The 27,775-nt window shown below is 35.1% G+C and overlaps 1 protein-coding gene across 4 annotated transcripts in view; it reads right to left on the minus strand.

Annotated features, from left to right (window-relative positions):
- The window catches only part of DYNC1I2 (dynein cytoplasmic 1 intermediate chain 2), a 73,812-nt gene that overhangs the window by 19,801 nt on the left and 26,236 nt on the right, over positions 1-27,775 (minus strand). For 3 of the 4 annotated variants that reach the window (XM_017655965.3, XM_017655967.3, XM_017655963.3), the window contains 8 exons: positions 16,881-16,976; positions 16,514-16,676; positions 16,311-16,410; positions 15,712-15,837; positions 14,682-14,828; positions 14,216-14,329; positions 13,779-13,912; positions 12,804-12,948 (listed from right to left, as the gene is read on the minus strand). In XM_017655965.3, coding sequence (XP_017511454.1) covers positions 12,804-12,948; positions 13,779-13,912; positions 14,216-14,329; positions 14,682-14,828; positions 15,712-15,837; positions 16,311-16,410; positions 16,514-16,676; positions 16,881-16,976 — 1,025 coding nt within the window. Of the gene's footprint in view, positions 1-12,129; positions 12,188-12,803; positions 12,949-13,778; positions 13,913-14,215; positions 14,330-14,681; positions 14,829-15,711; positions 15,838-16,310; positions 16,411-16,513; positions 16,677-16,880; positions 16,977-27,775 lie in introns of all 4 variants that reach the window. The other variant, XR_005062540.2, reaches the window with a different exon arrangement.

Consider the following 27,775-nt stretch of genomic DNA (forward strand, 5'->3'; position numbering starts at 1 on the left):
TATGGTTATGTATTGGATTGAATACCGTCTCCCCTCAATTCACGTCCTCCTGGAATCTGTAAATGGGACGATATTTAAAAATAGGGTCTTCTGCAGAGTAAGTTAAGTCAAGTTAAGCTTAGTTTATACTGCATTAGAGAAGCCCTAAATCTAGCATGACTGTTGTCTTGAAAGAAGAGAAAACTCTGAAGAGAGAGACCCACGGGGAATGCTGCGTGGTGACAAGGGCAGAGGCGGGAGCGCGGCAGCTGCAAGCCCAGCAATGGCAGGACTGTGGGCAATTTCCAGAAGCTTGGAAACAGGCAGAGCACAGAGGAACAGATTCTCCCTTAGAACTTCCAGAAGTAACTAACCTTACCAACACCTCCATTTTGGACTTTCAAGCCTCCAGAATACAGAAGAATAAATTTCTGTTGTCTTAATTCACACAGTTTGTGGCATTTTGTTATGGCAGCCCTAGGAAATTAATGCAGTAATTTTGTATTTTTCTGGAGTAACTGGAGATTTCTAAATTAATAACTGAAAGTCCCTATAGTAAATACATGGAAATAATTGAGAGATGCTCTCCAGAGAACTGGGAAGTAAGTATGTCTTCACTTAGATCAGAACAGAAATAAAAATTCTCTTCAAAAAGAAATGACTCCAAAGATCAGAAATACCTTCCTACATAACCTGACTGAAGATACTTCTTAAGAGGGGATGTGTCCATTTAAAGGAACAGAAATATAAAGATGCAGAATCTTAAAAGAAAAATGAAGATAGTACCCAATTCAAGCATTGCCCAGGAGAGAGAGAGTCTCAGTCAACGGATTCTGATAATTACCACCCATGGCAAGACTATCCCTATGTGAAGATGATGAATCAGAATATCTCTACTTGATGCCATTAAACCTTCAAATTAGAAAACTTCCTTGTTCCAATTCCTTGCTCACCAAGCAATCTTCTGATTATAATTTGGCTTCCTATGTGGGTTGTCTATAGGAAACAATGAGCTGGTCAGGCCAGGATGAATATCTGGGCCTTCTGGCAACTGCTTCGTACAGTAAATTAATAAATGGACATCCTCCAATGTATCAGTGCCTGAGGAGCCTGTGAGCATCCCCTAGCCAATCAACTCTATTTGACTGACAAAACTGAGTTTCTGAGTTTGGAGAGGACAAGGTGGACACTGGCCAACAGAAATTATTATGGTAAATGTTGCCACGCAGGACTGGGTTCTGATGGCCAATCAGACTTCCCCCGGAAACACCCCAACTTCAAAGCATTTCTTCATTTTAACTCAGTGCATAGTTGCTATTACAAGCATTAGTCAAATCTCTTTAACATTGTTTTAATGCTGATATTTTCATGGAATCCTCAGGTTAACTTCAAGATGCATTCACTCCCCACATTCTTCCTACCATTTTTTAGTCCTGCCAAAGTGCTTCTGTTGTGAATTTTCAACTATGGTACTTATAAAAGGTAACAGTGCCTTCTAAACATATTAGAAGTAATGTCTTGGTTGGTTTAAACTTCACCAAAATGTGGAAAATCATCTTTGGTTATCTTCTTTACTAAATACAACTGAGTTCAAAAAAGTAATGAAAGTAATTTGATAACCTAAAACTATTCCTGCATTATAAATTCCTGGCTACGCAAAAAGTAGAAGCTGTCTACAGAAGTAGATTACACTAAATCTGAGGCAATGCCAAACTGAGATTTCTAGGGATTTTTTTGAGAGGACTTACAAAAGGGAGGAAAAAAGGAATCTTGTTTTGCTATTGGGGCAGAACCAGACCTTAAAGGATATAAGATACAATAATATGTGATGATTCATTCTTCCACATTCTGGGGGCTCAATTCTCAAAGTCAGAAAACACTTAAAAAGTAGAGGCAGAGAGGAAAAACATTTAAAATTTGTTAAATTCATTAATGTGAAGATACTGGTTTAACTTACAATGGAATTGGAACAATGTTTCTAAAAAGAGATATATTTAAAAACCTTGCTCTTTATTCATTACCATTCTGACGGAGAGCACAGAGGATCTTATCAAGTTTTTTGACAAGGCAGAAATAAATAACAGCAACACAATTAACCGTGAAGTATAAATCCAAGACAAAAACAATGACACTGGGAGCCAAAATATGGCCGCCAAATTAAAAAATATTTACTCAGCAGACTGCTGCTGTTCTATCATTCATTGATTAGAACTATATGTCTGCAGAAAAGTTAAAATAAAAAGTAATTCTTCTTCACTAGGAGCCAAGATGGCGGCGTGAGCAGAGCAGCAGAAATCTCCTCCCAAAACCACATATATCTATGAAATATAACAAAGACAACTCTTCCTAGGATAAAGACCAGAGGACACAGGACAACATGCAGACCACATCCACACCTGCGAGAACCCAGCGCCTCACAAAGGGGGTAAGATACAAGCCCCGGCCTGGTGGGTCCCGAGCGCCACTCCCCCCAGCTCCCTGCAGGAGGACAGAGGTCTGAGTGGGGAGGGAGAAGGAGCCCAGGACTGCTGAACACCCAGCCCCAGCCATCCAGACCAGAGCGCAGACACAGTGCATGCGTGGGGCCCTGGATACTAGGGAAACAGCGCAGCAAGAATGGTGAGCGGGTAATGGGCTCCAGCGCCGGAGGACAAAAGAAAAGCAAGAGGACATCCTTTTTTTTCTTTTTGTTGTTGTTGTTTTGTTCTGGTGAGTGCTTTTTGGAAGTCTTAAAGGGACAGGGAACCCAATACTAGGGAAACAGGAAAGCAAGAGCGGGGAGCAGGTATCGGAGACTGATGCTGGAGAACAAAAGAAAAGTGAGCGGCCATTTTTTTTTTTTGGATTTGTTTTGGCAGGTGCTTTTTGGAAGTCTTAAAGGGGCAGGGTGGGACACTTAGTCCAGAGGTAGGGAATCCAGGGAACTCTGGGCACTCTAACCCCTGGGCTGCAGGGAGCACAGAGGCCCCTTACGGAGATACATAGCCTCCCGGACGCTCACCCTCCAAGGCAACTCCACCACTTTGGAGTAGCAGCCCAAGCCAGGCCACACCCACAGCAACAGTGGAGATAAACTCCATAGCAGCCGGGCAGGAAGCAGAAGCCCTGTCTGCGCACAGCTACCCAGCACAAGCCACTAGAGGTCGCTATTCTCCCAGGAGAGGAAGGCCACAAACCAACAAGAAGGGAAGTTCTTCCAGCTGTCACTTGTCCCAGCTCTGCAAACTATTCCTATCACCATGAAAAGACAAAATTACAGGCAAACCAAGATCACAGAGACACCAGAGAAGGAAACAGACCTAACCAGTCTTCCTGACAAAGAATTCAAAATAAAAATCATAAACATGCTGACAGAGATGCAGAGAAATACATAAGAGAAATGGGATGAAGTCCGGAGGGAGATCACAGATGCCAGAAAGGAGATTACAGAAATGAAACAAATTCTGGAAGGATTTGTAAGCAGAATGGATAAGATGCAAGAGACCATTGATGGAATTGAAACCAGAGAACAGGAACGCATAGAAGCTGACATACAGAGAGATAAAAGGATCTCCAGGAATGAAACAATATTAAGAGAACTGTATGACCAATACAAAAGGAACAATATCTGTATTATAGGGGTACCAGAAGAAGAAGAGAGAGGAAAAGGGATGGAAAGTATCTTGGAAGAAATAATTGCTGAAAACTTCCCCAAACTGGATAAGGAAATAATTGAACAGACCAAGGAAATACACAGAACCCCCAACAGAAAGGATCCAAGGAGGACAACACCAAGACACATAATAATTAAAATGGCAAAGATCAAGGATAAGGAAAGAGTTTTAAAGGCACCTAGAGAGAAAAAGGTCACCTATAAAGGAAAACCCATCAGGCTAACATCAGACTTCTCGACAGAAACCCTACAGGCCAGAAGAGAATGGCATGATATATTTAATGCAATGAAACAGAAGGGGCTTGAACCAAGGATACTATATCCAGCACGACTATCATTTAAATATGATGATGGGATTAAACAATTCCCAGACAAGCAAAAGCTGAGGGAATTTGCTTCCCACAAACCACCTCTACAGGGTATCTTACAGGGACTGCTCTAGATGGGAGCACTTCTAGAGAGCATAGAACAAACCACCCAACATATAAAGAATGGAGGAGGAGGAATAAGAAGGGAGAGAAGAAAAGAATCTCAGACAGTGTATATAACAGCTCAATAAGCGAGCTAAGTTGGGCAGTAAGATACTAAAGAGGCTAACCTTGAACCTTTGGTAACCACAAATTTAAAGCCTGCAATGGCAACGAGTACATATCTTTCAATAGTCACCCTAAATGTAAATGGACTGAATGCACCAATCAAAAGACACAGAGTAACAGAATGGATAAAAAAGCAAGACCCATCTATATGCTGCTTACAAGAAACTCACCTCAAACCCAGACATGTACAGACTAAAAGTCAAGGGATAGAAAAACATATTTCAGGCAAACAACAGCGAGAAGAAAGCAGGGGTTGCAGTACTAATATCAGACAAAATAGACTTCAAAACAAAGAAAGTAACAAGAGATAAAAAAGGACACTACATAAAGATAAACAGCTCAGTCCAACAAGAGGATATAGTCATTCTAAATATATATGCACCCAACACAGGAGCACCAGCATATGTGAAACAAATACTAACAGAACTAAAGGGGCAAATAGACTGCAATGCATTCATTTTAGGAAACTTCAACACACCACTCACCCCAAAAGATAGATCCACCGGGCAGAAAATAAGTAAGGACACGGAAGCATTGAACAACACACTAGAAAAGATGGACCTAATAGACATCGATAGAACTCTACATCCAAAAGCAACAGGATATACATTCTTCTCAAGTGCACATGGAACATTCTCCAGAATAGATCACATATTAGCCCACAAAATGAGCCTCAGCAAAATCCAAAATATTGAAATTCTACCAACCAATTTTTCAGACCACAAAGGTATAAAACTAGAAATAAATTCTACAAAGAAAACACAAAGGCTCACAAACACATGGAGGCTTAACAATATGCTCCTAAATAATCAATGGATCAAAGAACAAATTAAAATAGAGATCAAGGAATATATAGAAACAAATGACAACAACAACACTAAGCCCCAACTTCTATGGGACGCAGAGAAAGCAGTCCTAAGAGGAAAGTGTACAGCGATCCAGGCACACTTGAAGAAGGAAGAACAATCCCAAATGAATAGTCTAACATCACAATCATCAAAACTGGAAAAAGAAGAACAAAGGAGGCCTAAAGTCAGCAGAAGGAGGGATATAATAAAGATCAGAGAAGAAATAAACAAAATTGAGAATAAAACAATAGCAAAAATCAACAAAACCAAAAGCTGGTTCTTTGAGAAAATAAAATAGATAAGCCTCTAGCCAAACTTATTAAGAGAAAAAGAGAATCAACACAAATCAACAGAATCAGAAATGAGAATGGAAAAATCATGACAAACTCCACAGAAATACAAAGAATTATTAAAGACTACTACGAATACCTATATGCCAACAAGCTGGATAACCTAGAAGAAATGGACAACTTCCTAGAAAAATACAACCTCCAAGCCTGACCAAGGAAGAAACACAAAAGTTAAACAAACCAATTACGAGCAAAGAAATTGAAACAGTAATCAAAAAACTACCCAAGAACAAAACACCCGGCCAGACGGATTTACCTCGGAATTTTATCAGACACACAGAGAAGACATAATACCCATTCTCCTTAAAGTTTTCCAAAAAATAGAAGAGGCGGGAATACTCCCAAACTCATTCTATGAAGCCAACATCACCCTAATAGCAAAACCAGGCAAAGACCCCACCAAAAAAGAAAATTACAGACCAATATCCCTGATGAACGTAGATGCAAAAATACTTAATAAAATATTACCAAACCGAATTCAAAAGTATATCAAAAGGATCATACACCATGACCAAGCGGGATTCATCCCAGGGATGCAAGGATGGTACAACATTCGAAAATCCATCAACATCATCCACCACATCAACAAAAAGAAACACAAAAACCACATGATCATCTCCATAGATGCTGAAAAAGCATTTGACAAAATTCAACATCCATTCATGATAAAAACTCTCAGCAAAATGGGAATAGAGGGCAAGTACCTCAACATAATAAAGGCCATATATCATAAACCCACAGCCAACATTATACTGAACAGCGAGAAGCTGAAAGCTTTTCCTCTGAGATTGGAAACTAGACAGGGATGCCCACTCTCCCCACTGCTATTTAACATAGTACTGGAGGTCCTAGCCACGGCAATCAGACAAAACAAAGAAATACAAGGAATCCAGATTAGTAAAGAAGAAGTTAAACTGTCACTATTTGTAGATGACATGATATTGTACATAAACAACCCTAAAGACTCCACCCCAAAACTACTAGAATTGATATTGGAATACAGCAAACTTGCAGGATACAAAATTAATACACAGAAATCTGTAGCTTTCCTATACACTAACAATGAACCAATAGAAAGAGAAATCAGGAAAAGAATTCCATTCACCATTGCATCAAAAAGAATAAAATACCTAGGAATAAATCCAACCAAAGAAGTGAATGACCTATACTCTGAAAACTAAGTCACTCTTAAGAGAAATTAAATGGGACACTAATATATGGAAACTCATCCCATGCTCATTGCTAGGAAGAATCAATATCGTCAAAATGGCCATCCTGCCCAAAGCAATATACAGATTTGATGCAATCCCTCTCAAATTACCAGCAACATTCTTCAATGAACTGGAACAAATAATTCAAAAATTCATATGGAAACACCAAAGATCCCGAATAGCCAAAGCAATCCTGAGAAAGAAGAATAAAGTAGGGGGGATCTCACTCCCCAACTTCAAGCTCTACTATAAAGGCATAGTAATCAAGACAATTTGGTACTGGCAGAAGAACAGAGCCACAGACCAGTGGAACAGACTAGAGACTCCAGACATTTACCCAAACATATATGGTCAATTAATATTTGATAAAGGAGTCATGGACATACAATGGCGAAATGACAGTCTCTTCAACAGATGGTGCTGGCAAAACTGGACAGCTACATGCAGGAGAATGAAACTGGACCATTGTCTGACCCCATATACAAAAGTAAATTCAAAATGGATCAAAGACCTGAATGTAAGTCATGAAACCATTAAACTCGTGGAAAAAAACATAGGCAAAAACCTCTTAGACATAAACATGAGTGACCTCTTCTTGAACATATCTCCCCGGGCAAGGAAAACAACAGCAAAAATGAACAAGTGGGACTACATCAAGCTCAAAAGCTTCTGTACAGCAAAGGATACCATCAATAGAACAAAAAGGAACCCTACAGTATGGGAGAATATATTTGTAAATGACAGATTCAATAAAGGCTTGACGTCCAAAATATATAAAGAGCTCACACGCCTCAACAAACAAAAATCAAATAATCCAATTAAAAAATGGGCAGAGGAACTGAACAGTTTTCCAAAAAAGAAATACAGATGGCCAACAGACACATGAAAAGATGCTCCACATCACTAATTATCAGAGAAATGCAAATTAAAACTACAATGAGGTATCCCCTCACACCAGTAAGGATGGCTGCCATCCAAAAGACAAACAACAACAAATGTTGGCGAGGCTGTGGAGAAAGGGGAACCCTCCTACACTGCTGGTGGGAATGTAAATTAGTTCAACCATTGTGGAAAGCAGTATGGAGGTTCACCAAAATGCTCAAAACAGACTTACCATTTGACCCAGGAATTCCACTCCTAGGAATTTACCCTAAGAACGCAGCACTCAAGTTTGAGAAAGACAGATGCACCCCTATGTTTATCACAGCACTATTTACAATAGCCAAGAATTGGAAGCAACCTAAATGTCCATCAGTAGATGAATGGATAAAGAAGATGTGGTACATATACACAATGGAATACTACTCAGCCATAAGAAGAGGGCAAATCCTACCATTTGCAGCAACACGGATGGAGCTGGAGGGTATTATGCTCAGTGAAATAAGCCAAGTGGAGAAAGATAAATACCAAATGATTTCACTCATCTGTGGAGTATAAGAACAAAGGAAAAACTGAAGGAACAAAACAGCAGCGGAATCACAGAACCCAAGAATGGACTAACAGGTACCAACGGGAAAGGGACTGGGGAGGATGGGTGGGTAGGGAGGGATAAGGGGGGGGAAGCAGAATGGGGGTATTAGGATTAGCATGCATGGGGGGGTGGGAGAAAGGGGAGTGCGGTACAACACAGAGAAGACAAGTAGTGATTCTACAACATTTTGCTATGCTGATGGACACTGACTGTAAAGGGGTTTAGAGGGGGGACCTGGTATAGGGGAGAGCCTAGTAAACATAATATTCTTCTTGTAAGTGTACTTTAAAGATAACAAAAAAAAAAAAAAAAGAGAAAGAGAAGGGGGATTACTCCCTGATAGGATAAAACTAACTGTAAATCAACGATTAATGCATGCTTTAAATATCCTTAATTTTGATCACTTAAAGGGTGTTAGATGATCGCCTATGGAGGTACACTTTTCTGTTAATATCCCTTTCTGTTAAAAAAAAAAAAAGCAGTTCCTGTGTGGTGACCTCCAATGAGTTCTATACAATTGTATAAAGGGCATATCAAAGTGTGGGCAAAGGGTCTGTTTGTGTTTATACAGAGGATCAAAGCCTAATTTGGCTACCCAGAAAATGAACTAAGATACGATATGAAGAAGAACTTCCAACATCAGCAGTCTCTGGAAGACTCATACCAGAAGATGATCATCAAAAAACCTCAACAAAGATCCAGGTGATGCTGCAGGTGTAGCTGCATTCATCCCACTGGTTCCTGGACTTACCATTGGAATGAAGAAGGAGATATCTAAGCTGGCCTGTGCATACAGCAAAACAACAAATTTGACTGGATCTATACTGTTGGAACTCAACCAAGAATTAGGAGAAGTGCAAGTTGTAGTGCTCCAAAATCTTACAACTACAGACTATCTATTGTTAAAATAACATATGGTATGTGAACAGTTCCCAGGAATTGGTTGTTTTAATTTGTCTGATTTCTCTCAGATTCTTCAAGTACAGTTGGACAATATCCATTATATCATAGACAAATTTTCACAAATGCTTAGGGTGCCTAACTGGTTTTCTTGGCTTCACTGGAGATGGCTGGTAATTATAGATCTCCTTTGGTTATGTAACTGTATTCCTATTATGTTAATGTGTGTGCACAATTTAATTAGTAGTTTAAAACCTATACATGGTTAAGTTACTCTACAAGAAGATATGTCAAAGAAATATTCAATCTTCCCATGTTTTCTTCCATCTGCTACCTCTATAGCTTTTCTTCTTCCTTCCTAATTACAACCCTTAAATAGAATTCGTGCCTCATATCGAATTCACCAAGTATCATAATTCCTCCAAGTGGTAAAGATACCTCAAGACAAATGCTGGGCATAGAAGCCACAGGGCATAAATCTGCAAAGAAGTAAAAAGCTAACCTTTTCAAACAATATGGCTTCTCTCTCACTTACCAACTTTACATCTCCCTGTATGGTCCCGGAAGATGACTGGTTAGCCAGAGACGGGTAAGATTCCTCAAGGGAGGAACAACCTAAGACAGGCACAGTCGCAGGGGCACAATCAGGTGAGAAATTGGGGATCAACAGAGGTGAGGCTTAGAACCTCACCCCCCCTGTTTTGAGAGAAATCTTCTGCATCCGTGGATGTTTTATTGCCCTTGTCTAGCTTGGATTAACACATAGTCTACAGGCACACACCTGATCATCTACATTTGCTCTCTTACAACACTAAGCTATGTTTTCTACCTTTATCTTGCATCTACCTACCACTTCAGCATTTTATTAAAAATAATAATAATAATAATAATAAAGGGAGAAATGTGGGATTCACATATAAATCAAGTATAAAAATCAAACAAATATTCATATTTGACCTGATTGTTTATAGTTCATAATGCGTGATCAAAACCAAAAGTTTTTGTGATGACTGCTCTTGTACTGTTCACCATGTAAGAACTTATTCACTATGTAAGAATTTGTTCACCATGTAAGAACTTGTTCGTTATGCTTCAGAAGATTGGAGACTGACGAGAATTAGGCTTGGGGTGGATTAATGATTGTGCATTGAGCATTGACTCCCCTATACAGAATTTTATTGTTGTTAACAACCATTTGATCAATAAATATGAGAGATGCCCTCTCAAAAACAAAAACAAAGAAACAAACAAACAAACAAAAAATTCTCAATCATAGTATAAGTTGGTCACAGGGATGGAAGTGCAGCATGGAGAATACAATGATCCTGTAATATCTTTCTATGTTCATAGATACTAACTGTACTAATTGGGGTCTGGATCTAATAAAGTGGGTAACTGTTGAATCACTGCATTGTATACCTGAAACCAATATAATAATTGTATATCAACTACACTTTAATAAAATGTTTAAAAATTAAAAATAAATAAAGAAATAAATAAACTCAACTAGAGCCAGACCTCCAAATAGCTCCATAGCAAAGTGTCAAAGCATGATTTCAAAGAATAGTGAAGCCTACACAACTATGTAGCTGTACCTTATACCATTGTTGTTAATTACAAGCAAATCATAAAATTGTATGAGGAAGAAATTTTGTGATGCAAAATAAATACTATGAATTTAAAAAAAAAAGTAATTCTTCTGATTAAGTTTTAGAGGGCCGTTGGACATGTACGAAAACACTCTATTCTATATTGGCTTGACTATCCTTTGGCCACTAATGGGGAGGGATGTCTGGTAGGGGATAGGGAGAGGCATATATCACAGCTGAGTGAATAATGAAGCTCACATAAGGAAGCAATGCCTAGCTCAATAAGCAAAGGAAGAGATACACCTGCCTGTCATTCTTACTCAGTACTCAGTTCAGGCAGTTCTAGGTTGAAATACAGCAAAATATAAGAACAAAAAATATCAACCACCAATTAACCAGCTGTGTAGTACCACAGGAGCAGGCATCAGTCTGCTATCGCAGATATAAGTTCTGTTGTTTAGGAAGACAAACTCTTCATTTTCTAGTCCTGTTGATAGTATATGTAATGATGGAAGCCTCAAATTTAAAGCTAAATAAAGGCTGGCAAACTGAAGCCCTGAGGTATTAAAAATAATAAATCTACAAACAGATAAAAGACTCAATTGAAAATGAAAGCTGGCAACCTAACAAAGATGTAATGTAATGGTCTCCTGTGTCTACACAAAGAACTACTAAGGTAAAAGCATATCTAGAAATCTAGCCATTTATATGGCTGCCAGAATGTAGAGAGAAATGGTTGGCTTCATCTTTCCAATTGTTCATCTTGCTTTGGTTTTGTTAGCTAATTATGCATGTCTTTGCCTGTGGTTGTGAAAATCATCATCTTGCTCTACCTTTCCACTGTATAAATCTCATTAAAAGAACAAAAATTCAAGAACAATCCCAGAATGAAAACAGATGATTGACTGAATGCATTCAGTCTTTCTCTGATCCCCAGAAGGGGAAAAGGAGGAACTGAACATTGTTAAGTACCTGTTCCATGCTAGACACTGTGGTAAGCACTTTTCTATGTTTCCTTCATTACACTTAAGGTAGGTGCTATTTTTCTATCATCTGTTGCCAAACTTGAAAACTCTCAATTTTAAAAGGCAAGCTTTTAGAGGCACAGTTTTCTAACTCACTCCATCTTAGGCTGAAAAAAAAAGCACGCTGAAAGGACAAGAGTGAACAGTGAGTTCATCTGAGATTTCTGAGGCCAGCATTTGACAAATAAGTAGGAGTTCACTGTAATAGTGAAGAAGAGCTCAAGACCACTAGGTTTTCTGAAAGATTAACTGAAGAACCAAATAAGGTCTCTAAACTTTGTTTCATACAAACTATTCAAATGTTAGCATATAGGATAAGGCAGATGGGAAGATGAAAAAATACAGCTTAAAATTTAACTTAAATACAATCTGATATTCCAAATATGCAGTTTTGCCAGCAACAACGTAATACTGTGAGAAAAGCTAAACAGCAAAGTCAAGGCACTTTAACTTTAAAATGGGGTCAAATGAAACTAAAAGGCCTACGACAGGAAGTAACATTCCCTACCTGGATTTGCCTTGAGACTTCCAATGAGACAGGCCAATGTCACATTTATCTGGAATTACTGGAGGATCAGAAAGCACTTTATAACATAATTGGGTTTTTGAATAATTGAAGCTTACTAAAACCAAAACAAGCTATTTAAACTATTTATTGTGGAAAACAAAAATACATATGCATCCATGCCTTTACACAATATAATTCAAGTTTACTATGTACAGCCTTATTGTGTAAGACTTATTGTACATCAGTTATCTGTCTTCCTCCATTTTCCATCAGTTCAGAGAGCAACTGTAGTTCTGAACAAGCCTCTAAAAGCTCTTCAAGGAGCAAATGTATGGCTTTTGTGCTGCACTGTATGAGAGCTAGGTAAGGTGCTATGGAAGACATTCAGGGGCTTTTTCCCCAACTGAGATCAGGATAAACAGTTCTGTGCTTGAAAAGCTGGAAGTGGTGGGAAGACTGGTCTTTGGTTATGTCTCGGGTTAACATATTTGTCAGCATATATACATATACAACATGTAGCACCTCATTCATGTTCTCTGTAACTTCTTACCAGGTTTGATTTATCAGTAAATCATTCTAAGCTGTTAGAAAGCTTTCTGCCTTTCCCGTGTAGTATTAGAGCACCACCTTGTGTCAGAAACCTGATCAAATAAGCAGATATCATTTCTAGATACCTTAGTTGTCCAAAGTTTTACTGTCCAGTCAAATGATGAAGTCACAAAAAGATGTGAGAAGTCCACTGCTCCAACAGCTGCATGACAATGGATGCCAGTGATTGGTCCTTGATGTCCCTCAAACATCTCACTGATTCCAGCTTTACTATTTCACAAAAGTAAAAATGTTAGGGAAATCTTAAGTAGATCATGGATATATCAGACTTTGACATAATTTCAACAAACTTAACTCTGTGCTCATAACACATAAGAACAACTTATGTTGAGCATTACTCTATCCAGATCTGAAACACTACTAGGGCAGTAAGTACATTTTGGAACCATAAAATAAAGATCATGCTGTTGAAGAAAGAACTCAAAAGTCTAATATCTGAAGTGGTGTAGTAGAGACAAAGAGATGTACATGTTAAGAGAGAAAATTTGGGCTACTTTTAAATCAAAAGCTTTGAAGTGTAGTTGATCTGTATTTAAGATGAAATTTGAATAATCAATTTTTTTAAGGAAGTAATTGATAAAGTACAGCTATACAATTTCAAAACAGATTGAACAGCAAGAGAAATATTAGTCAACTTAAAATGTGTATGTGGCATTACTGTACAATTATCAGGAGGATTGAACTAAAGCTCAATATCCAAATAAATCAAAATGGAAAATGGTTGAAAATCTTATTTACAACTTTAAAGGTCAGTAGATGACATCTACATATTGTTACTTCCTACCACTAACTTTTGCGAGCACATGCACACATATACAACCACAACATACCACGACCACCAAAATCCAGAACACATCATGATCCAAATAACCTTTCATTTTTAAAAAGTGTTTGTTTTAATTTTATATACCTAAACTCAAATAATTTGTCACAAGTAAGTGACTCCAGGAGAGATTTCTACTTAAACAAATGGCAATTTGTTTTAATGAGATTATTCAAAGGAGAATTTTAAATAATTGGAAATTCCAGTTTAGATTTACCTGCCATGGCGGCATGCTGTGTACACAGAACCTTCTTCACTCCCAACAACAAAGTTGTTGACATCTCCAACAGGGAAGGACATAGATGTCACAGCTACTGCTTTTGACTGTTTATGAACCAATTCCATGCTATCCTACATAGGAAAAATTGAGAAAATTACTTTGTTAGCTTGCAATTTTTAACTTTTTAAAGAAACTCTCTACTATTAATTGGCTTGTAAACAATTCTTTTATCATACTACTTACATAAATCTGATTAAATGAAGCAGGTTTGAAAATAAAGTATAAACATGACAAACTATAACACATGTTTAGGTTTATACACTCTTACCATAATACTATTATACACCATTTATGAAAAAATGTAAGCTGGGTTTATGCAGACTTAAAAAATTACATTTGTTAAAAAAATTCCAAGTTTTCTATGTCTAACTTACCTGTGGATGGGAAAGCATGTCCAGACTCCATGAACAAATTTTTCCATCAGTAGAGATGCTAATCAGATTGTGAGCATTTTGCGTTCCAACAACATTTACACAATACACAGGATGCTAAACAAAGACAGTAAGGACAGTTTTCTGGAATTATTTTACCAAAAATGAAACAAATTTTACTGTATAATCACAGGTATTCTGCTTCATATCAAAACAATCTCGTATCTTGAGGGTATTTTTAATGTGAAGTTTGATGCTATTCTTTTGCCTACCAAAGTTTGTCTCAGAAGACAGATGAGTTTCTAATAAAAGATTTCCAAAAATACAGAGGATATTCTTTCATGGTTGCTAAATGATGAGGAATTCATATATCAAAGAAACCACATCCTGAGAGTACTCTAATGGACACTACTATGTATTTAATGGTGAAGGAGCTCAGAAGTCTAATGGAAATAACCTCTTTACTTACTGTGTGCGCAGCAGCTGACAGTGGAGTTCTTTGCACTGGAGTTCTTTTATTGCTACGGTTATCCCACAGCACAATTTGGCCTGAGTATGTACCACCAACCACCAGATTTGGATGAAATTTTGCAAATGTAGCAGACATTACAGCTGACTGCAAATAAGTAAAATTTTTATGCTTAAGATTCAAATAGAAGAAGCCTGACAACTTAGAAAAATAAGTTTATATCCAAAATATTTTCCTCTTTATTGTAAGAGATTATAAAAATAATAACTTCACTTAAAATTTTCATTTTGTTTCAGAATATAAAAATTATCTTTAAAATAGCTTTGCCTAAAAGTAAAATGTAATATATTTACATAAATAAGTTTAAGCAATTTTTGAAAAAAGCAAAAAATTATTCATTTGATTACAGCATTAGATCAAAAGACAAATGGCCCTGCATTAGTCACTGACAGTAATCTGACAACAGAGTATATACTGGTTTTTATTCAGTTAAGTGTTTTTTCAGAATTATGATATTATTAAAAGATTGTAACTTATGCAACCAGAAAAGGCTTGCAAATTCTAACCTCCCACTAACTCCACTTTTAAAATCTGGATCTGTTTCCTACTTCAAACATATGCTTCTACTTAAAACTATTTAGCTCCAATTCCTCAGGCTATGTATAAGTAATTCAGTGGGCCAACCGTCTAATTGTATATTCAACAAATAAGTTCCTGAGAAACTCCTTGTAGAAAAGACATTTTATAAAAGATTCCTTTTATGCAATCAATCACAATAACAGAAAATCACAACAGCAAAGGACTTTAGGTGTGATTAAACATAAGAGATGTCAGAAAAGCTACAAAAGGCAGATCATGCTGAACTGAGAAGTCTTTAGTTTTCCGTTAACATCTGTTTGCAAATATAGGGTGGTTTAGTAAATGCCAATCCAATGAAATCATTACGTTGACAAGAAAAGAAAAAAGGCACTTGTCTAAATTCATTAATGAATTCTTAAACTTGGGGAAGACTGTTAAAAGGCCATCTTACCTGGCAGTGAAACACATACTCTGGGGTAGTTTTTTTGTATTTCATATTCCATACAAGGGCTACACCATCAGGTTCATGAGGAGCATCTTCATTATTATTATAGGAAGCCACAAGTAACTCTGGGTACTGCTCACAAAATCAAGTGGAAAAAAATGCTATGTATAGTAAGAATTATTTTACATTCCTAGTTACTCAACTGTCTTTATCAAATTATTCTGAAAATACAAATATCTAACACTTCACCAAGAAAAATATATCTACAGTTAGCCAGGCTCACTGGGATGTTAATACAATTTTAAATTAGTAGTTATTTAAAATTTTTTAATATTAAAATATGTGTTGCTATCTTATCCAAAGGATTTGGTAAAAAACTGAAATTTGGTAAAAAACTGGATTGTGGCATAAATAAAATCTTGAGTTTTAAATATAATGTATCCTTTCTTCCAAAGTACATAAGACAAAATAAATATGACATTAGAACCACCATTATTTTAAATGACATACATCAATTACACAAGATTTCCATAATTAAAGTAAAACTACCTGCTAATTATAATTAAAAAATGAGTTAATAGCAACCAATTTTTGTTACAATTTACCTGAGATGACCAATCCAAACAACTAACAACCCGATGCTTTGACCAACGTTCATCAAAAAATTGTCGATTTAACGATAGTTTAGCACCTGCTTGAATCTCTCTAAAGAAAAAGAACAAACCCCCAAAAAGATGGTGTTATAACTTCTCACTCTTAATCTTAATTTAGCATTGCTAAAGCCATAATTTTTGCAATTAAACATTACCCTTCTTTGTCTTCCAAATCTCTTCCACTGTAATCAAAGAAGATGTTAATTTGCTCAGAAAGAGCCCGTTCTACAATTCTTGTAGAATGGTCAAAGAAACTTAAAAATTCCTCGGAGTGCAAGATTTGCTGCTTTTCTTCCTCAGTCAGTTCATGAGGGGGAGCTGGAAAACAAATGTTTTTCTGAAGTCTGATTTACGTCAGTCATATCATGTCAACTAACAATCATAGTTTGGGTCAATGAATGCCACATCCACCAGATTCACCCCTTTGGTTTAGAGCATTTTATTGTATTTTAATATATAAGTAATAAAAGAAATCTTAATAAGAATCACCAAAACTTTTAAAAGTTAAACTCTTTAACATACCTTTACTCTCATTTTCTTCATCATTTTTTAAAGTTTTCTCTTCTTCAGGTTCAACTGGTGGTTTAGAAGTCACTACATCATCTTCTTCCTCTTCATCTGAAAAAACCAGTATAACACAAAAATTATTTTTGTGAAAATAATTGATAATATTTGAGGTAGTATTTCAGAAAGCAGCTCAACTAACTTTAGACAAAAGCAAAAGTAAACCATTGATAAGACAGAACAAGTACCAATAAAATGAATTTTATCAACACAATTTTAAAGAAAGAATTAAGTGAGACCTCTTGGTTTTTATACATACCTATATGATACCTCATCAGTAGTCATACTCAATTCTGTAGCTACATAAACTGAAACACAAGCAACTAAGATGAATTCCTCATGGGAATCTCTCAAAGCTTTCAAGCATTTATCATTCCAGACAGAACAACATGCAGCTCCTGCACAGTTCTGTATAGCAAGCTGACACATTAATATTGTAGAATGAAGAAAATCAAATGTCTAAAATAGCCTACAGAGCTGGCTGCTTACTTGTGATCTGAAACCATCAATGTCAAATGGGTTTTCATATGGCATAAAGACGGCTTACATTAAGTCTCAGGTTGCTATCTGAGAGGAAGATTTTAAAGATAATAGCTATTAGACCACATTTTCTATTCTGTCATTTTAAATGCAAGTCTAATTATCTACTGTTGTACGATGTGGCAATAAGCACTTAAAATGTTTCCTTGAAGAAAAATACATATTGAGATAGTATACAATGTTTATAGTAAGACTTTAAAAAAATTATTAAAATCTCCTCTTATAAGAAAATAACAAAATCACTTATTTTAAAATGTTATGGAACATAAACTCTGCCTACCTTCTCTTTCACTACATACTGAGATGGATTTTTATGAAGAAAATGCTTATTTTTATTGCTAACACAGATGTGTCGTTTGTTTATAAGGGATTGGCAGCAGACATCTGCAGCAGACTGTATCTGCAGTAATGAGAGCCTATTCAATATAGGGTCTTGTTAGTTATAGTCATTTCCCCGACCCATGTTCAAAATTACCTAAAACACACATATATACAATGTTCACAAAAGAATGGTCAAGGATGGGAACCAGCTGCCAAGTCATGGTCCCAGCAGCCAGGCCAGCTGACTAGACAGCTACAACCAGATGGCACTGCTGGGATTGTGTCTTTCTGCTGCAAGGTGGCAACAGGATGGCATAACATTCTTCTGCCTGACTGCCTCCAATCCCATCTATCCCCAATAGCAAGCCTGTGCAATTACCCACACTCCAGGAGGCCTACAGATAAGCCTTTATGCTGCAAACAAAATGCAGCTTGTAGGCCACACCAGCTGCCAAACCACACGCATAGTCTTAGGTTTGGAGGGCTATGAAAATCTTTCTAACTCCATAGTATAAGCAATAAAAACATACTGTACCTGTAGGAAAGAAAGCTTTAAATGACACTGTATAATGCACACAATGATACAACCTCCAACTTAATCAAAATGATAATGACGTATGCCAATCCTACATTACTTGAAATTGAGCGATTTTTACGTTCTGACAAGTTTACAGAACTAGGATAAATGGCACGAATGATTTCAATATATGCTCATACTTTTGAACCAAATGGTGAAGGTTAAAATTTTTCCTTTCAAGGGCCTCAATCAGCTACAAAGGAAAACAGTAATCACTGTCTTTTCAGCCAGCCCAACCGCATTTGTCAGCCCTTTCTCCGTCAATGCAGCCAGAGCAATCAACCTGCCAAACATTCAGAATGGAAAAACAATCTGAAAATACAGGGTATAATGCACCTGCCAGTGAAAATGGCCATTTCAAGAAAAGCTAGTGATCTCAGTGACCCTGCTGAGGAGGCGGTGGTGCAAAGGGGAAAGAACACGTAAAAGAATTCTTCGTGATCGCCACTCTCTTGCACATTGACACTTCCTTACAAAGCATGCCAATTACAGCTTTTGTGCTACTTAAAAAAATGAAAGCTTTTTTTGGGCAAAATAATCACACAGGGAAACAGAAAGGCAGTACTCCTTTTTAGATGAATTTTCATATACAACAGATTATTAATCTGAAAACAGTATAACTAGTAACAATTTTCTACCATACTGCTCAAACACTAGGATGAACTTCTACCATAAAAACACCTGCAGGAGTAATGTAAGAAAATAATTACATTTAACTTAAAAGTTGACTTTTAGAGTAATAGGATGTTTACTTCAATTAAAAATTAAGTCTGAAAAAATATATATTTTCCCATTTTCTGCTAATACTACCAGTTATTCTAATCAATTTTGTTCACCAGTACGGTTTACTGTATGTAAATCCTAAAGTCAAAGATAGGGACTTGAAGCCTCTCTGGACAGGTCATTCTTGAGCACTTGAATTATAAATTATAGCCTCCCATCCCCATCATATTTTCCTCCCTCAACTTTGTTGCATTATATGGCTTCTAAGTACCATTCCTGATGACAGGTGTCAAATTCCTGTCATAATGCATATGGTCAGTATTTTAGTGCTAAGTGACCTCATAATCTACATATTTAACAGAAACAATCTGTATTGATACTCTTTTCCTTTTAAAATTTAAAATGTAGATTATGTTGACAGTGATCTATATCTGCCTAATACATGGCATTTGCCTTACCTATTTGTCCATATATTTTAATTATAGTTGAATGATGAGTATTAGCTATTTAAATACACATTTTCAAGATCTGATTTTAAAACAAATATACTTATCTCCCTTGGATTAAAAACTGATTTACAAACTTTAACAGGTACTTTAAAATCAGCCTTCATAAAAAGATTAAGCTAAAGAAAATTTCAAGGAAAATAAAAACAAATGACCTCCTGTTCTTAAAAACTGCAGAACACATTATTTTTATTATAAACTTGGTCTTAAACCATTATCTATATATACCAAATATTTAGCAAAAATACATCAGTAACATAAGATTACAGAATATTCTTCTGAAACAAACACACTTATTAAAAACTAAAATGACAGCTACTAAAGGACTATTAACACAACCAAAAATACAGTATTGTAATTCCAAAGGTTTCAAAGCTAGTCCCTATTACATGATGAACTATAATATATTTAAAACTGAGAAAGACTGCAAGAGAGCAGGAAGACTGAAAAATGGGACTGCCATGTCACATCAATTTATTGATGAATATTCATTACAATATGCTAAGTGGTTAACTCCATGCTTTCTCTGACAGGGACTCTAAGGTTATAAACTGAGCAGTAAAGAATGCATAAAAGTAGCAGTTACTTTTAAAATGACAAATCTCTTGACAATGAATACCAAGACTAGGTTTAATGAACCATTGAATTTTTACTTTGAGTTAACATCAAAATTGTGATGTATTTTGGTAAGATGGAAAGAAAAGCTATTCTGTAAATTAAGCTGCACCTAGAAATAACACCAAAGAATGAATTTCCAGTTGTCAGAATAATCTGTTACAATGGGGTAGGTTAATCAAAGTTAAATCATCTGTGAAATGGGTGGCTTTTGTTAAGCTGAAGGAAGAAATCTTCAAGAGCAAGTTTTCTCATCTGAATGTCATATTACACTTAAGAGACAGCTAAGAATAAGCCACAAAGTATACTCGGAATTATTTAAAAATATTACAAACACATTTAACAGGTAATATGCAAGATCACAGAAAACTGCCACTGAACACTGATTCTTCTTAAACTTTCATTTATCATGATTAATTCTCACTATGAAGTGACAAATCCATTAGTGCATTAATGTTGTTTAGGAAATACATCTGTTGCCTATAAATTTATTACATAGTTTCATTATACTGGTATACCCTATTTTAAGAGAGTTTAATATCTTACGAAGAATTCCTAATTTACAAAGTAGTCTGATTATTCATGGTACAAAGGAAGTTGACCCTAAGTTCTAAAAATAGGAAGTTCATTGCATATAAAATTATGATTTAATGTGCAAAAAGTCAACTTTTGAATAACTTCAAAAACATTTCATAAAATGAGAATAAAAAAAGGTTAACATGAATGAATTTCCTTCAATATTTTCAAAATAATCCTTTCTTTTCTGGGTTAACATTTGGAATCACTTCATTTCAATCTATTTGTTCATGATTTCAGTTTCTTATGCTTTATTCTTTAAAATCAATATTGAGAATCTTAAATATCCTTAAAAGGAATGATTTTTTTAAACATCTAGAATAAGCTGCAAGGTCACTTGAGGTTCCTTAATAATTTAGATCTTCAACAAGGGAAAATATATAGCAGATTTTTTAAATCAGGAAATATTTTGAATACAGATCTAATGCTAATTTGGAGGGAAATAAAAAATGAATAATACTTTATACCATTTAACACAATTTGTCCTTCTACATGGTCTTTTTTTAATATAAAATTTAGATTTTTACTTAGGCAGTACTGGCATCACTTACATAGATCCTGTTATCTGTGATCTCATAAATATTACATTTTTCTGAGGCCATAATTTCAGATATGCTGATTAAAGACTTTCAAGAAGGATTAAGAACAAATGGTTCAATTTTCAATTGCATTCATATTCTTAGATTCTGAGGATTAAAACTAATTCATTCAATGTTTTATTTATTCCAGAATTTAAAAAAAATCCATTTTAGACATGATAATACTAGCCAGAAGGCCTACAAATTTAATTTCCTTGGAAAGCATGGCTACCAGGTGTTGAGGTCATGCAATAAAAAAATTAAGATCTATTTACATATGATACTTTTCAACACATTACAAATGCTAATCAACAAGCACCTTGAGGAAACACCAATTAATTATAAAAGCCCACCCAGATAAGAAAATGGAATGGTGTAAGAAAAACAGTGCTTCACTGTAAATTAAAAGCAAGGTTCTGGTTGTAGCCCTGATAATTCTCTCACACTATGATCATATAGGCTCCTCAACTAACTTCCCTGGACCTCAATTTCCCTAGGGTGTAAACAAACTGACTGAATTAGGTAGCTTTTAGGACTTCTTCCTCTTTAAAAATCTGGGTCTAAAAATAGCATTAAAAAATCCATACTGAAGAGGTGGGTAAGAAAAAATAATGCCACTTTCAAAAGAGTTAAAAACTTGTAAAAGTTAAGGGAAAATAATAACTTTTCCAGGAATGTATCTGTGGACACATTGCTCCTGCTATGAGAATCCTACCTGCTGAGAGCAAAATTGACTGAGGTCACATGTTCCTAGTCAATTTAATTCACAGTAGGTGCTTTAAGACAGCAAAGCACCTCAGTTCAGACACAGTACCACCAACTTACAGAGTAAACTTGAAAGCAAGAAGATGGCTAGAATGGGGGGAATGAAACAAGGGAGAATAAAAACCAGTGCTTTTTAAAAGAACAGATTCAGCCGTTTTTTTTTTAAATAGGAGAGTTAAGTAGCAGATCAGTTTTTTATCTTTAACTTGGTAACTCACATTATTTCTGCACCGATTACACTGCCTATCGGAGTTTAATTTACTTTCTGCTACACTTATGTTGTGATTTCAGCAATTTTGTCTCATGGTGAGTTTTGGAATTTGTTACATAATTCTTGAATGGAAATCAGCCAGCTTAAGTATGAGACCACTGTATTAAAGGAATGGATAAGTATGAGTATAGTTAAACACAGTGTTTTCATTATAAAGCCTAAATTTCAGGGTTTTTTTTCTTTCCCTCTTTCAAAACTTCCACACACTGAAAAAAGAAACTTAATGTAAGAACTCTAGACTGGAAAATAATTGTAATGATATAGAAAGGAAATGATCTAATTTTTATAAATAGTTCCAAAAGGGTAAGGATGGCTTCCATGTATCAGGATACATTTTTTTGTTCACCTTCACTTATACAACTCACCTGAAGCTAAAAAAAAAAAAAAAAAGAAAGGATAATCTAATGCCTTCTTATGTAGTGTATACTCAATAAACCTGTAGAATCAGTGAATACTTGTTCTGTTGCAAATGAATAAACATGGATCTTAAAAAAATTATCATCTAAGTCTAGCCCTCATAGGAAAATTTTAAAGGAACTGGTGTTGATGCAGACATATCCATTAGAAACTGGACTCAACACCCATCCTGTCATTTTCACCTTCTATCAGTGAAAATAACAAAAACTCTATTTAACACTATGGAAGATTAAAGCTGTTTATTCATTTCTCTTAGGCAATCAGTATAAAGTGGTATCCTGATGCAGATATATCAGTAAATAAGTTAGCTAAACCAGGAACCCTTTAATGAAGTGTTTTTCAAACTACGAGCCTAAGCCAATAAATTTAGTACATCATGGTCAACATTTTAAAAGATGAAATACAGTTAAGAGACAGGAAAGTGCTATTTCATAAAACTTTTGTTTCAGTTATGTATCGGTATCTATGTACTGGATTGTAACATAAACTGTTCCCTACCACAGGCTATTATCATAAATGCATGAAAGTGCTGCTTCAGTGGCAGCATGAGACAGCACACCTTGGATTCAGGTAGACTTGGTTTAGAATCTTAACTACTAGCTTTGTGACCCTTGATAAACTATCTCTTTCAGCTTCAGCTTCTTCATGTGTAAAAAGAACCAATACTTAACCCTAAAAGTTTTGGTGAGAGAACTAAGAGATAATGTAAAGTGCCTTACACTATACTTGATATGTAGTAGGCACTCTTTGCTGTTAAAATTTTCAGTCATCAATTTAAGCATGAATTTTGAAGAACTGTACAAATGAATACCTAAATTAATGTAGCTGAATGTTAACAGGTTCAATTTGTTCACAGCATTCAGAAAGATACAAAGAACACAAAATAGCATGTTTATATCTACAGAGCAAGTATGCCATCATTAATTCAAGAAGACTATAATGGAGAACCTGCAATGGTTTCATTTATAGATCTAAGAGCAAATAATGATTAGAATATGATATATTAAAAACTAAGAACTGAGACCAATTCTTTCACCCAACATTAATAATAATATTGTAGTATTAACACCTGAAAATAACCTATTTTCCAAGTAGTTACTTTCAGAGTAAATGCCTGGAAATAGTTATCTCAGGTAAGCAAAATGATTTTCCTGAGTAGGTAAAAGCAATTAATTCCTTCTTCCTTACCAAAAACGTAATGAGTACTTACTACACACCAGGCCCTATTCAGACCAGTCATTATAGCAATGAAGAAGAAACAGTCCCTTCAACTCATGGAGAATTTGGCAAAGAGGCTAAAGTATGATGATGCCAAGCAATCTCCAACTGAAAATAATCACATCATCTTGTGCTTCTGGATCATTAGCTTACCTAACAAATTATGATCTTTTTAAATTTTTAATTCCTTACAAAATTAAAATGGGAAAGAGAATTTAGTGAAAAAGGCCAGCTTATATTGCAACTATACATTCATATGAGTTAAAAAGCTGTTTACATTAAAAAATTTATATGCATCTTAAAAATAAGTAATTAAAAATGCAAATTTCAAGTAGGCTATAAAACCGTGTGTGTGTGTGTGTGTGTGTGTGTGTGTGTGTATACATACACATTTGTAGAATTAAAAAAATCTATCATAGAAAACTGGAAACAAAATACTAACAAGGGCTATTTCACAGTGGTATTACAGACATTTCCTCTTTAAGCCTTTGTTTTTATTGAAGTATAACTGACATACAATATCCTATTAGTTTTAGCTGTATATCACAGTTATTTGATATTTCTATACATTATGAAATGATCCTCACAGTAAGTCTAGTTATCATGTTTCCATACAAAATTATTGCAGTATTATTGACTATACTGTCTATACTGTATATTATATCCCCATGACTGACTGACTTTATACGTACAAGTTTGTATCTCTTAATCCTCTTCATCTATTCTGCCTACTCCCTGATAACGAACAGTTTGTTTCCTGTATGTAAGTATGTTTGTTTGTTTTTCGATCTCATATATGAGAAAACATACAGTATTTGTCTTTCTCTGTCTGAATTCACTTAGCATAATACCCTGTAGGTCCATCCATGTTGTCACAAATGGCAAGACTTGATTCTTTTCTATGGTCAAAACAAAGGCTATGTGTATACACATACACACACACGTACACACATTATCTTCTTTATCCAAGTGTCATCTATCAATGGACACTTAGGTTGCTTCCTATGTTGGCTACTGTAAATAATGCTGCAATGAAGTTAGAGGTGCTTATCTCTTTTTGAGTTGGTGTTTTTCTTTCTTCAGAAAAATATCCAGAAGTGGAATTGATGGGTCAGATGGTAGTTCTATTTTTAATTTTTTGAGGAACTTCCAGACTGTTTTCCATAGTGGCTGTACCAATTTATATTACCACCAACGGTATACAAGGGTTCCTTTTTCTCCACAATCTCAATAATACTTGCTATTTGTCTTTTTGATAATAGCCAATCGGACAGGTGAAAGGTGATATCTCACTGTGGTTTTGATTTGCATTTCCCTGATGACTAATGATGTGGAGCATCTTTTCATGTGTCCCTTGGCCATCTGTATGTCTTCTTTGAAGAAGTGTCTGTTTTTTTTTATATTAAATTGTGTTAAGTTCTTTATATATTTTGGATATTAATCCCTTCTCAGATATATGATTTGCAAATATCTTCTCCCATTTAGTATGATGCCTTTTTATTTTGTGGTTTTCTTCACTGTGGAAAAGCTTTTTAGTTTGATGTAGTCCCATTTGTTTATTTTAGCTTTTATTGCTCTTGTCTGAGGAGACTGGTCCAAAAATATATATAATGCTAAGACCAATGTCAGAGCTTACTGCTTATATTTTCTTCTAGGAGTTTTATAGTTTCAGGTCTTACATTCAAGTTTTTAATCCATTTTGAATTTGTTTTTGTATATGGTGTTAAGGTAGTGGTAGTCCAGTTTCATTCTTTCCTAAACTCTCTATAACATACTATAATAATAAGAAAAAATCTTTTAAAAAAAGGTAAGTTTTCACTTAAACGGAATATTATAGGTATAACAGCCACTACCCCAAATAGCTTCAGAATGCTTTACATTTGAAACAATCCAAAATGCATTTCATAAGTATGATGGTATAACTAAAAATTAATCTCCAAATCATTAGGTGAAGAAAAAAAAGTCTAATTTGTTCTTAAAATGAGTCATTGTGCCCTCATCATGGCTATTTCACTCACTTTCTGAGTTAATGTATCTAATACAGCTCCAAGAAGACAGACATTATAATACTTGAATTAATATACTAGATAATAATATTTTCTAGAAATTATGGAATCCTACAGTGTTAGTATTCTCCATACTGACAGTTCAACACTTTATCTTTCCTTTTTTGTTTTTCTTTTAAGCTGCTTATGTCTCAACAAAGTTTACCATTAGTGGCTTTTTGTTCTGCTAAGATGAGGATTTTGCATCCATGAAAGCTATCTTACCAGTCAACGGAGCAGTGCGAATTAAAAAAAGTATCCACGGACATGAACATTCATATGATTGAGTAAAAAATCAGTTGGATAAAAACATTATCCTGACTTCCTCAAATTTTTTCAAAGTGTAAATTGTATGTATGATAATGTCTACTCCTTTTGAGGATAAGATGGAAGTGAAAGGAAAAGTTCAAGGTATTTATTTCAATTCCTTAGTGGGCAGGGAAAGGAGAGTTGGTAAATGTGCACGTGATGGTCAAGAAAGGTAAACAGTTATAAGCCTATTTTCTTTTGAGATATATAAACATGAAAATTTAAAGATTTTTCTTTGGTAATAGCTAGGGATTTCAAGGACTTCTCCCCTTGGCTTACCTGTATCTTCTGAGTTTTCTGCAATGAATATTACTTTTGTTTCTCTTTAATGGAGAAATGTGCTAATTTAGTTGAAATTTTAAAAGTAAATTTAACATTTGATAAAGTTTTAATATTTGATATTCTCTAATTAAATAGGAATAAATTTTCCTGGCTAAGGAGAAAATACGTTCTTTATGCACACTGCTAAAAGAATAATTTATTATGACCCACAATCCCAAAGTATCAACTCTAAAATCCTTAACTCATTTAGTGGTAAACCTGATATGACAAGAAGTAAAACTATTTGTAATCATTATTTGTCCCACTTAGTTTGAATATTCATATATTTTGCTGCTAAAATAATAATGCCCAAGATGCTGCTGGAGTGTTTACATAGAGTACATATGTTTTGTTACTTTTCTGAAGTCTGAAAAATTCTGAATTCTAATATATATATAGCTCTAATAGTTTAAGATAAGAAACTATGGACTTGCATTAGAAATCTTTAATGTAAACCTCTTTTAAGTGTGACAGAAATTTATTAGACTCACTGGGAAAAACAAGAACTATCATATTAACTTTATATTTGAATAGCTTATCTGATGAGATTTTAAAATTGGTCCCAACATAAAAATGTTAACTTCTTCTGGTTTAACAATCAAAGAACACCACATTCACATTCAATATTATATCTGTGTATACTTCCCTCCAACACACAGATTTAAAGGTTGCTATACAATCAACATAGAAGAGCCCTTAGATCATATAATAAGGAGTTTAAGAATTAGGCCTAGATTTGCTCACTAATATGGTTAACAATAGCAGCATATCAGAATATAGTATGCTATACAAAAAATAAGTTACGTAATTTCATTTACTATGGGATACACTCTTTTAGACAAGAATTATGCTTGATGATGCAGAAATAGAACACTCAAGCATTTATGCTTCTAAAGCAGCACATATCAATGACAAAATGAAGACTGAAAGACTTAAATTTATGTCAACAAAAGGTTATACTTTTATTAACTTCTAAAAGGAAAAGTTTTAAAACTAAAAACCACATAAGTACAGAAACCCTAAAGCATTAGTTTTATGTTTCCCTAAGAAAATATACCAAAAAAAGAAAAA

Source organism: Manis javanica, chromosome 12, assembly GCF_040802235.1.
Source record: "Manis javanica isolate MJ-LG chromosome 12, MJ_LKY, whole genome shotgun sequence".
NCBI classification, from domain to species: Eukaryota; Metazoa; Chordata; class Mammalia; order Pholidota; family Manidae; genus Manis; species Manis javanica.